Here is a 12,788-nt window from a genome sequence, read left to right as displayed (position 1 = left end):
TCTGTGCTGTTCATATGGATAGGTCGCAGGAGGATCCGAAATTAACTAGTTCATTGATGATGGAAGATATGAATCTACCAGTCGTAATATGATTCAAAATTCTATCTGATTCGTATTTATCGCTTAGTGATAGGGTTGATATCAAAACGCCATCTCAAAGCCAGCTTGCCATATATATAGGAAGTGAAAAAAAAAAGTGAATGCGAATATCAACATCCCGATACCTTCTATGAAACACTATCTTCCCATTGGTCTCTCCGCGTGCTTAATTCGGGGATATTGAAATCCACGATACACGCGGCGAACGAAGCACGCCGTCTCGCGGCGGCTGAGGCAGCGACTGCTTGAGCCGAGCTAGAAATGCCCGTCAAGTTGTATCTATCTAGGAAGTGCTGGTGTAGTCGACAAGCAGTCAAGTGTTTACCGCCGAATTCCTCTGGCTTTCGCTTTTGCGAGGACCGAGTGGATAATGACCCCGATTCGGATCGAGCAATCAACTGCGTGGAGGCAACTCGGCCATCGGAACCGATGGACAGCGACTTGCACGGAATACCCGCCACTGGTTGAGCATTTGACGTGAAGGTATCCACGTCGATGATGCTTGTTTCACCTGATGCGCAAAATGCCCACACACGAGCGCCTCCATGGGACGCCTGCAACGCCAATTCGACCACGTTGTCCATCTGTCCAATCTCCTTCCCGTAGATCTTGAGCGGCCACATCATAGCCGTTGGTCGGTAGCTGACACTGAGCAAAAATTCCCAGTCACCGTTTTGATTCGGAACAAGGCTCTCCCGTCGCTTTCGCGGCCTTTGGCTGTCGAGAAACCAGTCCCGAGCTAGATCGCTGTCGCCCATGACGTTGTCCCCCTGTCTCTCACGCTCCTTTCGGATCACGTTGAAGACATCCAGAGGCACCGAGTACAGAACAAGCCGGTCTCCGTAGGCGGCCACGACTCGCAGGCCCCAGCTCAAGTCCGAGCCGGCCGTAAAGACAGAGGGAACTGACCCTCCCTTAGCCGCATCCAAAGGGTCCTTTCCGAATGGCGGAACACAAATGAGCGCTCTTGTAAGGCTCGTGGGTCCCCCAATAGGCGCATCAGACCCTATACAGAGCGAATTCGTGCGCGGCTCAATGAACAACATGTGCAGTCCATCATTGACGGGAATGGCCCGATAATGATGGCAGTGCGTCGCCCTGATGAGACTGAGATTGCCACTTTCCCCCCGGGGCAGCTGCGTAAAAGATTGGATATCTGTCATGAGATGGAACGGGCAAGTGGGCCAGTCGTTGCCGCTCTGCAGGGGGTGGCATTTGCACCCAGCTGCTTCAGCCAGAGAGGATATGAGTCGTACTTCTGTCGAGGTTGCATCTCTGTTGGGTAGGAAATGTAAGATCTCTGATGGTTGTGACAATGGAAAGTGCTTTCGGCAAGACTGCTTGGTTTTATCATCAATCCAGTGTAGCTCGATGCCAGCACCAGAGCCATATGCCACACATCGACGACCGGGGCAAACTGATACACTACGTGGTGGATCTTCTGCACACCCTAGATCATGATAGTAGTGTACCGAGCCCAGCTTCATAGGCTTTGCTCCGCGGGTAGCAGAGCCATGAGAACCCGTTGGATCCGAGTCGGAGATACAGGGGACCAAGTCGCAGACTAAACCCAGTCTGTCACACAACAATGCAGCTACTACAAATGTCGGGGAACTCGTATCTATAGTAACCGATACAACCTCGACAGGGCAGGTAATAGTCGCAACAGGAACGATGTCTGTGTTTTGTAGGCCCCCAAAAGATGAAGACAAAGAGTTGCCGGCCACCCTGGTGAGGAGACGGTAGACATAGATATTGCAAGCAGAAGACACAAGTAAGTAATTGCCGCAATTGCTGACATGAAACATTGACATATTCAGAGCGTCGGTATTAGTGCCATCGATTTGCATCGCAACAGTGGATGGAGTACTTGTTTCTTCAGGACCCTTTTGCGAAAGCTGGGAGAAGTCAACGACGGTGGTTGTCAAGAAACCGGGCTTCTCCACGTTCATTTTTCGACCAGACAGAACGCATTCAGTGGCAAAACGCCGGCTCATTCTCCAAACTAGGCTTTCCACTCTGGCACCGATAGAGCTCGGACGCCGATTCCGACAGTCCCGCTGCCACGAGTCCCACCAGCCTGCCCTCTTGAGCATACTCTCTAAGAGGGCCTCGTTCAAACTAACCCGCATCCACTGGGAGCATGTTCGTCGAGCGTTGTCGAAATCGCGGGGGCTCAACAGTAAGAATATCTGAAGGAGGATTTCTGCGGGTATGGTATTCGCAGTGGGGCGAGAAAAAGGCATCACTCGGTCGATCTCTCGAGACCAAGCCTTGCAAGTCAGACGTAGGGAGCGACGGCTGTCGGCCGGCAGGAGCTCAAGGAGCCTCTTGGTCACACTCTGTGGAATCCCGGCGTCTTGGGATGTCGCATGAACACCAGCTGTCGACGCCGTAACATGGCTTGTGCATGATGTCGGCAAATGACCGGCAACCTGACGGAGATCCTCACTTGGATTTGACTCAGTATCATTCACTGTGTATCCATCCCAGCTGAAGCATTTCTTGGGGCCCACACCAAGTTCCGTTTCCGGAACAGTCAATACAGACGTCATTATGGACGTGCCTGTGGAGTAGAATAAGAATCAACGAACAAGGTTGGCTTTTGGTGGCCGATTGTTCGCGCCTCGCAAGAAGCCGAAGGAAATTTGCGACCGTGTGGTATAATATCGATAATGGAGTTATAGGCGATATGCAAAGTAATCGGAGCAAAATCAAAGAGCGAGAGTAAGAGTCGGCGAACGAGTGTAGACCTAGGTGACGAAAATGATAGAGTTGGGTCAAAAACCCGCAATGAATCACACATGCATCAGATCGGGCAACGGGCTTGTGGGAATAAGTCTCGCAACCGCTTCTTAAAATACACTTGCCAACAGTGATGCTTAATATTAGCTGCTGATCTACAGCAATCGAGCTCTCATCATATCTGAAATGTCTTTATCGGTGCAGGGATTGCGTTCAGCCTTTTCTTCCGGGGTGTCCGTCAAGTAAGGCAAACGAAGGCAATGCTTTTGGAGCGCTTTTCGCTCCAGGGAGAAGAGTGGATGTGAGGAGCACTCTAACTCCTAGACCTGGAGAGAGCGCGGGGAAAGTGATGATAAAATCGAAGAGCAGCCGAGGTAGATGAGGACTTGAAAAGCCAGCTACGGCTGCTTAAATTTGCCTCCCCAATAGCACGGGTGACATAAACGTCGCCCATGATAACCGTTCTGACGTCGGTGGTAACAGTCCCGAATGCATCCACCCGTTATGGACCAGAGATGGAATTGCCACGCCAAACCCGGCGAAGAAAAGTGGAGCCCCACTGTCACGATCCACATGGGCCACAATAGGTAAGACCAAGGCATCGATCCATGGTGGATAGGAGATAGAGGTGGAAAATTCTGCGGGACAATGGATTAACGACTCTCGAGACGGTGGCGCTGGTGATCCATTGTTGGATCAAGCGGAGACTAGCACGTCGCGATGGACGAGTGAGGTTGGGAGAGCTGGAGATCGAGGGCAGGTCACCTTGGAGAGAGGTACATACGTTAGTACATCATCACTCAGGACGGCAAGGGGATTGAATTCCGTTGCACTATATTGAATCTTGTAGAAGAAAAGTTCACAGGATGATTGATTGCTGGAGGAAGCGCGTGGTAGTCAAGGAATGCGGAGACGGGGGAGATAAGGGAGACGAGGCCGGAAGAAAAGAATCCAAACCGCGGAAGAGCCTCAGTCCTATCTACCTATCACATTTGGTGGAGATTGTTGTTGACAAGAAGTATTCTTTTATGTTCTAGCCTTGATAGAAACGAGATCCTATCCTTGTGTACTTAATAGCCATGTCAACTGCGTCTTCCGACAGCCCATACGTGGATAGCATGAATGCGTTTCGATATGGTGAATATCCTGCATCTGTGGCATGATATGCCATGCATATGCCTATAGTACACCAGAGTATTTTCAACGATGGCCGTCGGCTGCGAATCCCTATGACGTAAATTTCCTGCAAGTGGTGCAGCGTTCCATTTGAACTTCAAATCATCGTTGCACCCAATTCCTTAGTTCCTACGGAGTACTGCATATGAGGGAAGGGGGCTCAATGCAACAAGTGAAATCAATCCGAAAACGTGTTTCTTTACATATGAAGAGAATATTATAGTAATATATGGCCATCTATAGAATGGAGCTCGGGAATAAGAGATCAAACGATAAAATGCATCGCTCTGAAGAGAAACAGATAGCCTGGTCCCTGCAAACTACACGGGAGAAAGCATTCAGTAATATACAAGATATGGGACAATAGAGAGAAGGAAAGCACCATGGTATCACGGGAATCTCGAGAGCGACTGGTGTCGTATATCATTAGGAAGCAAGAAAAGTACAAATTCTATACCGAGAAATACCTATCCCTGCGATTGGAAATAACGGGGAGTATGCGATAGTGAAGCGAAATAGTGGGCTGCAATTTGAAGAGTTACGCAAGCGTGACCGCCGGGTGTGTTAGACACCGTTATTCAGAGATCCGTGATTCTGGGTATCACGGGTCACGGTGTGTCCTGGAAGCCAGACGTCATGAAGAGGTACAACGAGGCTCGGGTTGACGTATTTCTTCAACCTCAAGCCCAGCTCCTGTCCGCCGAAACGGATAGAGAGAACATCACGATCAAGACCCGAAGGTGGAGAGAATGTTGCAGACGGCGAAGGAGAGATATCCCCACTTCCTGGGCGATCGCGGTCAATACTCTTCAGGGCTATGAACTTCATGAGTGGCTCGTAGCTCCTTGCAAAGAAATAGCTAAACCACACGGTTGCACCGAGAAGTGGCACAAGAAGCAGCGACCATGTGATGGCTTTGCGCAAAGACAGAACCCCGATCATTGCCAGCTGAAAGAACATCATTCCGACTAGGACCCGATTGCAAATCATCGGCCAGGCGCGCCCAGTAGAATGCGGATGGTGGTTCATCGCATACAGCAGTTGATACTTGTAGATGAAACGGCCAACGGTAAAGTACACAAGCCCGAAGAGACAAATCAGCCAGGAGCTCGGGAACACACTGTAGACCACGCAAATTATCAGGATCAGAATCGTTTGTGGAATCGAGTACCCGTAGCTGAAAGTGGGAGGAGTCGATAATTCAGCGTAGTCTCGCGGCGTTGTCGCGGTCAAGAAATTAATGGGATATAATACGACACTTCCAAGCTCCAGCAGTCGGAAAGGGAACAGCCCAACGCCTTGCAGGATGATCAGGTTGATGTAGAATGGCGCAAATCCTTCCAATGTCTGGGCTAGCGCCAATGCAATCGTGGAAGCGTCCTTAAACACACCTCGAAGTTTGCCCAAGAAACCAATGAATGTCGTCGCGGTTCCAAAAACCGTGAAAACAAGGAAAAGGTTGAAGAACGAGAAGAAGAAATTCTTCGATATGACTGACAGCTCAACATCGGCCCGCGACATCATTCCTTGGTGGTTTGACAGCCCTGTAGCCACGGTCAGTATGGAACAGTCCAAAGAGGTCACAGTTATCTCAGCGGAGGGCCAACTCACAATTATACAAGTAAGGAACAGAAACATTCAACAGCGAGAGAACCAAAGTTGGAAGACTAGTCTGGACAAGCGACTTCAACACAGCATGTCGTAAAAGCATATCAGCTAACTGGGGGAAAACTTTATGCAGAGTCTCCAGATCCAGAAGATACGCGAAAGGAACCAATAGCGCAGACCAGAAGACAGTTAAAAAGCCAATAACTCCGGTAATAAACCATGATTGCATCATCCTTCTCGAACGGGGCAGGTATGTATTCTTCCACACGACGTCAGCCGGCGCAGGAGCAAGTCTAGCAAGAAGTCGCATAGGATGGGGATCAAGAATGGTTTGGACAACCATCTGGGAAGCGGCAATGGATTCCATGGTCACAAATGCAAGTTCTGTGGGCCGATATTCCTTCTCTCGTGCAGCATGGATATTCTCGTCGATTATTCGCAGCTTCTCCTCATAGTAGTCGATCGCATCGATGTTCTTGTACCGCAACTTAAATGGTCCATACCAGATGCGAACAGTTGGTCGCTTCGAAGCATAGTTAGACACATGTGCCCGTCCACTCTCTGAGAGCAGTTGGATCCGTTCACTGTCTCCATCTGATATCAAGCTAGAACTACGTGGCTGCGGCACTGCGAAGGGCAGAGAATTCATGTTTGATTTCACTTGCTCGGAACCCAAGTGTTTTGTCCAGGCTCTTTCCAACCTGTATAGTATATCGAGCCGCTCATCGATCAAATGGTCCAACTCACGCCAGTCGCGACACAGAGTGACGCTTTCAATCTTTCCAATTTGTAATCCTTCCACGAATTCTCTGATCTTCTCCTCGGATCCCATCTCTGGAGGGATTCCAGATAAGCGAATGGTTCGATCTGTGGTGCTAGTCTGGCTTCCAAGATACTTTTGCCTGATGCTGATGATCCTGTTTGTTTCCTGTAAAAGCAGGTAGACGGCTAGCCCACTGAACATGTATGGGAATACCATATACATCCAATGATAATTCGGATCAAAGATCAGTTTTTTCTTGTCCTTGTTGTCATCGCCAGAATCGCCGTCGTTGCCGTCCAATCCTGGAATCCCCGACTTGCCGACATATTTATAATGGACGGGAAGGATAACCACGAAAGCCACAATAAAAACTCCAGATAACAGTCGGATAGCGAATTTGAAAAAGGATAAGAACTAGTATATCCCCTTGGTCAGTCAATTTCTCCCTAACCAGCCCAATGTCGAAGATGTGGCACATACAACCAATGCATCCAAACCCGCAGACTGTAGCACCTCCTCATCAGTTATCTTATAGAGTACTGGTATCCACCCAAAAAAGCTCTCTGGAAGTTCTGGTAGATGTGAAGCTGCGGTGCATTTTCGTCTACGTGCGGCGTACAGTTCCGTCCAGTTTCGTCGTAGGATCTTTAAAGAGTCAAGACGTTAGCATAGAACTAGCACATTGGCCCTCATTTGGAGTAAACCGTACGCAAAATGATAGAAAAGCACTCATTCCAACTGCCAGACTGATTATCAGTTGCGTATATATATCGCGCTGGCCTCTCGCTTGGTCGTCCAACCTGGGTGTCCGATGCCCGCCACCTGGCGCGTCGCTCACCGAAGCCGCAAATGACAGCACAGCTGTGGCAGCAGATTCGGTGAGAGACATATCTCCCGTATTCATAAATCTTCTGCCGAGTAATAGCAAGTCCGTGCGGTCCTGATCAATGCATATGGCACGTCAGTATTTTCGTGTAATGATCAGCAGGCCAAAAAACAACTGACGTCAGAGGTTGATCTTGAATCCTGTTGTACCGCGTCGCGGGTGTACGGGAAAGACAGATATCTAGGTACGAAAGGACCTCAAAGAAGCCAATACACAGAGGAAGAAATTCTATATAATGAAAACTGAGTAACAAAGATTGCGAGCTTGACTGAGTTTGACGATTTCGACAAACTCGACGATCCCCAAAGTAGTAAAGAATGAGTTGTGCATTGTGCTGAGTCAGCTACCGTAACCAGTTGCGTGCGTCTAGACTGTCTACTTGTCAGAATAAAGCTAGTCCATATTTGGACATCATGTGAAACAATCATCATGACGTCGTCGATCCTGAAGACGGGATCAACACAACACACAACAATAATCATGAATATTCAAGCTCTCATAGAATTACACATATAATTCTGACACTATTAACATAATCGGACACTTGGTGTCCAATTTTTTTGTCGCAGCGTCACTAACAATTGTAAATTCCTCTATACTATCTACATTATCAAATGGAGGATAATCCTTATGATGGGAGAATTCTCCTGGCCCTTAATCGAGTCAGGGGGGAGCAGAACAAAAAATCGGGCACTCGGTGTTCGATTACGTTATATCTCATTGGCCACAATCCTGTATTCTCCCTCTAGCAGAGGTATTTCTAAAACGAATAGTGTGAAGCATCATAATAAAGATCAAGCAAACACCCAGCCGACCATGCCTGGGTGGGCGACTATCATGTACCCCAAATTAGTCAGCAATATAGAAATGTCAATGATGCTAATAGGGAGCAAGAAAACGTACCGAGTCCTGGCAATACGCACCACCCTTATTTGTTAGCTCTGTAAGGCCTTTCCATGGACTTTCTCTAAGAGCTCGTTTGCAGCCTTCCAACCGCCGAGTCACTTGCTGGTAGGCCTCCGTCCGCTGTTCGGGAGTCTTCCTGCGAGCCAGGTCGAAGTACAGGAAGGCCCGAAGAAAATAGCCCCGTAGCCAAACCCACTCGGGCCCTTGGTGGTAATTTCTTCCTTTGGAAGTTGCAAAATCAGTGGAATCCTCGGAGTTGTTATAGTTGGGATGGTAATTCATGTCAGACGGATCGAGGGTAGCCATTCCAACAGGACCGACAAGGATTGAGTCTGCGAGAGCAAGAGCAGCCAAGGCTCTGGAAGGAGTAAATAGATCTGGTGATACAGTCATGGCGATGGGAAAATTTGATCGAAGTTGGTAGTCCTCATACGGTTTCCCGGATCTATACAAATCCTTGTATATTCCACGGCGGTTGACAATGTTGGAATCGACCTCGTACTGGCTGTCCTCACTAGGGTCGATCGGAACATAATAGCACCGTTCGAAGCATCGCTTTATCTTGGCAGCCCAATCCTCGAAGGTAATTGATTTCCCATCCCCTATGAGGACCCTTTCATAGGGATAAAGCCCACGTTGATACAGACCTGCAACCCACTTCAAAGCACTATAGATAAGGCCTGTGATTTCAATGGCTGCACCATCTCGTGGTGTCCCAGGCCAGCCTTTGTTTCCAGCCTTTTCGCTTTCGCCCATCTTGTCTTGCCAAGTTCCGCAATTTAATTGACAACCCCCAAATATCAAACCTGTCTCCCAATCAACTGCAACGTCTATTTGAAACCCTTCCGGCTTCATTTGCATGTCTAAGCCTGGTCCAGCATTATACTCTCGGAATGATATTCTACTGGAATGGCGTTGAAATATCTCCTGGATAATCTCAGAAATTGTGGAATGCTGAGAATATGCTCGGGGATCATCAAATGGAAACCAGGTGTCATCATACGGCAGAAACCTCCGTGGGACTCTTTCCTTCAAAAGCTCCAGGCCATCTGGAACTATTTGGGCATAGTCTTGGATAGCCTGCAACAAAAACCACACTGAGTCTCGAGAGTTGTAACGTGGAAGCTTCCCGCTGCTTAAAAGGTTCGGAATCATGCCATGTTTGAGCACACTAGCAAAGGCAAGAATGTGTTCTTTTGCCTCATCATATCGACCAGTACATAAGAGTAGCCCCCGAAGTGAAATGAAGATATCTCTACCCCAGCATCTTGCCCAGTCTGTAGCAAAATGCGGCAGCCCTGCTGCAAGAGTTGGTACTCTTGTTGTTGGCCACAGAGATGCAGAGTTGACATAACCGATCTGTTGCACACTAACCATGCCCAGCTGATGAACAAACTCCTGTCCTTTTTGTATGTTGTCTCCGAGAAGTTCGATGCCCCTCTTCCAAGCGGCATTGTAGGCAACTTGTACGATAGCGGCAAAATATCTTGGAAGAAGAAAGCTGGGTAGCTTACGGACAGCATCAAACCTCTCTCGCAGCCATTGAGCAATGTCACACAGAGCGATATACCCCTCTTTCTGCGCGACTTTCTCCAATCGCCGTACAATATAGTCAAGAGCCCACTTGCCTTGCCGTAGATGGTCACAAAGAGGGTGCCCCAACTCGTTATATTTGATGATGTTTTCAAGGAGGCTCCACCATCCTTGGAGCCCTGCGTAGACCAAGGGCCCGTGGTTCGGAACTTTGTACACTCCATCCTGGCCATCGCTGGAGTCGTTCTCTTCAGCATCACATCGATAAAGTACGAAGTTCAAGTTAATTAAGCTGAGGCTTGAGAACGCTCGGTCAACACCCTCGACAATATAATTATCCAGACCGGTAGAATGTTCGACCTGTGGAATCGATGTTTTGAGCAATGCAATAGACCCAGCCACGAATGAATCCAATACGGAGATGATTGTGTCACTTCCTTCTTCCTTGATTTCAACACCCTCAATTTCACGAATTTTACTTGGCAGTCCCCGTAAATAAAATTTGTCCTCTATGACTTTGTTCTTGGTGCTGTCGCTCACGTCCACCTCCAAGAGCCATGTCCCAATGTGTTTTGCCTTGGTGCCAGCAAGACGTGTCGGTGATAAGGGAGGTTGGGCTTCATGGCCAGGAAACGAAGTATGAGCTATTAGGAAAATACCCTGCCGTGTTCTTGGGTGCACTCTGTGAACTGTGATGTATTCGCCGTCATGATGGATATGGGTCTCATCGTATCCGTCGACTCCCATCTTCGTATGGAGCTCATTTAAAATCCGTTTTACACGACCAATGCCTTGTTCAAAGGGTTGCAACTCTGACCCAGAGGAATCAGAGGCACTGTATGAATATAATCGTGTTTCGTGAACCAGATCTATTAAATTGGGGTAGAGTTCATCATAGCCCATAACACTTCCAATGGCCGAGGCACACATTGAAACGAGGGCAGCATTTGGCAGTGTATCCCTTGCAGTTCGCTTCTGCGATGGCATCTCGTTATCATGAGTACAGTCCATGAAGAGGGCTTGCACTGGACACGGGCGAATATGGCACATTTTCTGATTGGAATTCGCGGAGTTTGCGAAGATGGTTGCATGGCTACTACCACCCGATGGCAAATCAAGGTTGAAGCTCCCAATGGGACGGCCTCCATGACGGTGAACCAGCCGGCTCAGTTCGCCAGTACTCCACGCTTGCATAGCCTCTCGAATTAGGGCATTTATCCCAAGTCTCTTGACGAATACGTAGTCGACGTCTTCAGAGCCCGTGAAAAGTTCAGCGAAGACTATAAGAGTGGGTCGAACCTTCCGGGCCTCATCCAATAAATACTCCGCAACAACCAAGGGCGTTGAATGACAGTTATCGATACGAAAACCTGAAAAGTGTTTTGCCATTAGGCGCGTGTATTTGGCCATAAAATCCCACACGAATGGATTGTCTTCACGGCAGGACCCATATCTCAGCTTCACACAGTCACCCCAAACAATCACCTCCCGTCGTAAATATGCCCTAGAGTCTGGACCAGCATTGTCTCTCATTGCGTCGGCATTCCATATCCATCCATTGTTTACCAGGGAAAGCGCCTTGAGGCTATTTCCTTTGGTTACCTCATTGAGGGGCAACCTCGTAAAGTATGTTTCTATGAACGGGCTCTTCTCGGTGATAGGCCCGAGTTTTGGGCCGTGGTCATCGAGTCGAAGATATTTTATACGGTCGAAGAGTTGATTCATGATCTCCGAAACATCTTCATCGTATTCTCCATAAAATGGCAAGTTGACCTCGTCGAGTATCTCCGATAGTGTCCTTGCAACGAAATCATCAGGAACGGCATGATCTTTGAAACCGAAAAGAGCTGTCAAGATAGCAGCACCAATGTGGTCGTCGACTGTTCGATCGAACCTTCCAAGGAGCTGCTTAGATTTTGGGATTGCCTGATCCCGGATGAAACTTGCCTGCTTTTTAAGAGGCCAGTGTTTGAAATCTGCAATATTGAATTGTAACCATTGATCACTCCCCATGTCTATATTTTCGGAGTCTCTCCATTTCTTTATGATTCTCTGAGCGTTGGATTTCACATCAACCACGTAGAATTCCCATAGCCGTATTTCACGTATGACCCGATCTTTCACTACGTTCATGACGGACAGTAGATCGTCGACAGTTTTGAAATCCGTTGGCAGGCCCAAAGCGCCTAGATCTTGGCCAAATTTTAGCAAAGCATTATCCAGCTCCAATGCTGCCTCGAGCCATGGTGCATTCTCGACGTTATAGCCAGCTTCAGGGTGTTCTTCAAGCCATTTGCTATTATTTGCAGTATGGTTCCAGACAATGTCCGTTAGGGACAACAGCTGATAATCCTTCTCCATTTTCGAAACCAGAGAGGCGATATCGTCTTCTCCGTTCGGAAAACAGGTCTCGTCAAACGACAGCTGATCAAAGATGCTATAGGGTGAGTTTGAAATGCCTCGCTTCATCAAGGGCGTGAAATGGACCATGTTATAGTTGCGCTGACTGATACTATTGAGATGCCTGTCCCAGTCTGTGGGATACTTGCCTAAGTACTTTGAAATTACAGAGAAGATTGACAGACCATTGAGGGGGAGATCTCGACCATACAGAGTTAATCTCGGGGCAACGTCTATATAGTGGGTTGGCGTTCTCGCCGTTTTAGACACTGCAATGGTGGATACCGAGAAATCAGGAAGCGGAGAAAATGTGGTGTAAAAGGCGAATGACCCAGGCAAGGTAATGGGAATGTCAATAAGGATATTTTTGTTGAAGTCCGGACGCAATCTACTACTTGCTCAGTATCCCAATCTCCCAGCTATGAATGGCCCCCCCTCCCAAAAAAGAAGGAATAGAAAGCTCATACCTGAAACTCTGAAAAACCGAGCGATCGAAAGACATGCCATGTTCGGGGATGTTTATCCACAACAATCCTTCTCTGCAGATAGAGCTGCTGCCTTCGATTATGAATCGCAATAGATACGCGGGATCGGTAGGCGGAGGGAGGTAAATATAGCTCCCAGGAACATCCGGAGAACCATCATCTTTTAGAGGAAGCAGATAGACATGTT

The 12,788-nt window shown here is 48.2% G+C and overlaps 2 protein-coding genes across 2 annotated transcripts; both read right to left on the bottom strand.

Annotated features, from left to right (window-relative positions):
* Positions 1 to 227: 227 nt before the first annotated feature.
* On the bottom strand, positions 228 to 2,654 carry ATNIH1004_010420 (uncharacterized protein; the record flags this gene model as incomplete). The annotated part of the gene is made up of 1 exon (XM_033574995.1): positions 228 to 2,654. The coding sequence occupies one exon, from the start codon at positions 2,652 to 2,654 to the stop codon at positions 228 to 230; it is 2,427 nt and encodes an 808-aa protein (XP_033423013.1).
* A 1,930-nt stretch (positions 2,655 to 4,584) lies between these two features.
* ATNIH1004_010419 (putative glycogen debranching enzyme Gdb1) lies at positions 4,585 to 12,206 on the bottom strand (the record flags this gene model as incomplete). The annotated part of the gene is made up of 5 exons (XM_033574994.1): positions 4,585 to 5,564; positions 5,632 to 6,805; positions 6,872 to 7,036; positions 7,101 to 7,331; positions 8,181 to 12,206. The coding sequence occupies 5 exons, from the start codon at positions 12,204 to 12,206 to the stop codon at positions 4,585 to 4,587; spliced, it is 6,576 nt and encodes a 2,191-aa protein (XP_033423012.1).
* Between the last annotated feature and the right edge of the window lie 582 nt (positions 12,207 to 12,788).

The sequence above is a fragment of the Aspergillus tanneri genome (assembly GCF_003426965.1).
Source record: "Aspergillus tanneri strain NIH1004 chromosome Unknown AapTan_5_pilon_pilon_pilon, whole genome shotgun sequence".
NCBI lineage: Eukaryota > Fungi > Ascomycota > Eurotiomycetes > Eurotiales > Aspergillaceae > Aspergillus > Aspergillus tanneri.
This window is presented reverse-complemented; position numbering and strand designations above follow the sequence as displayed.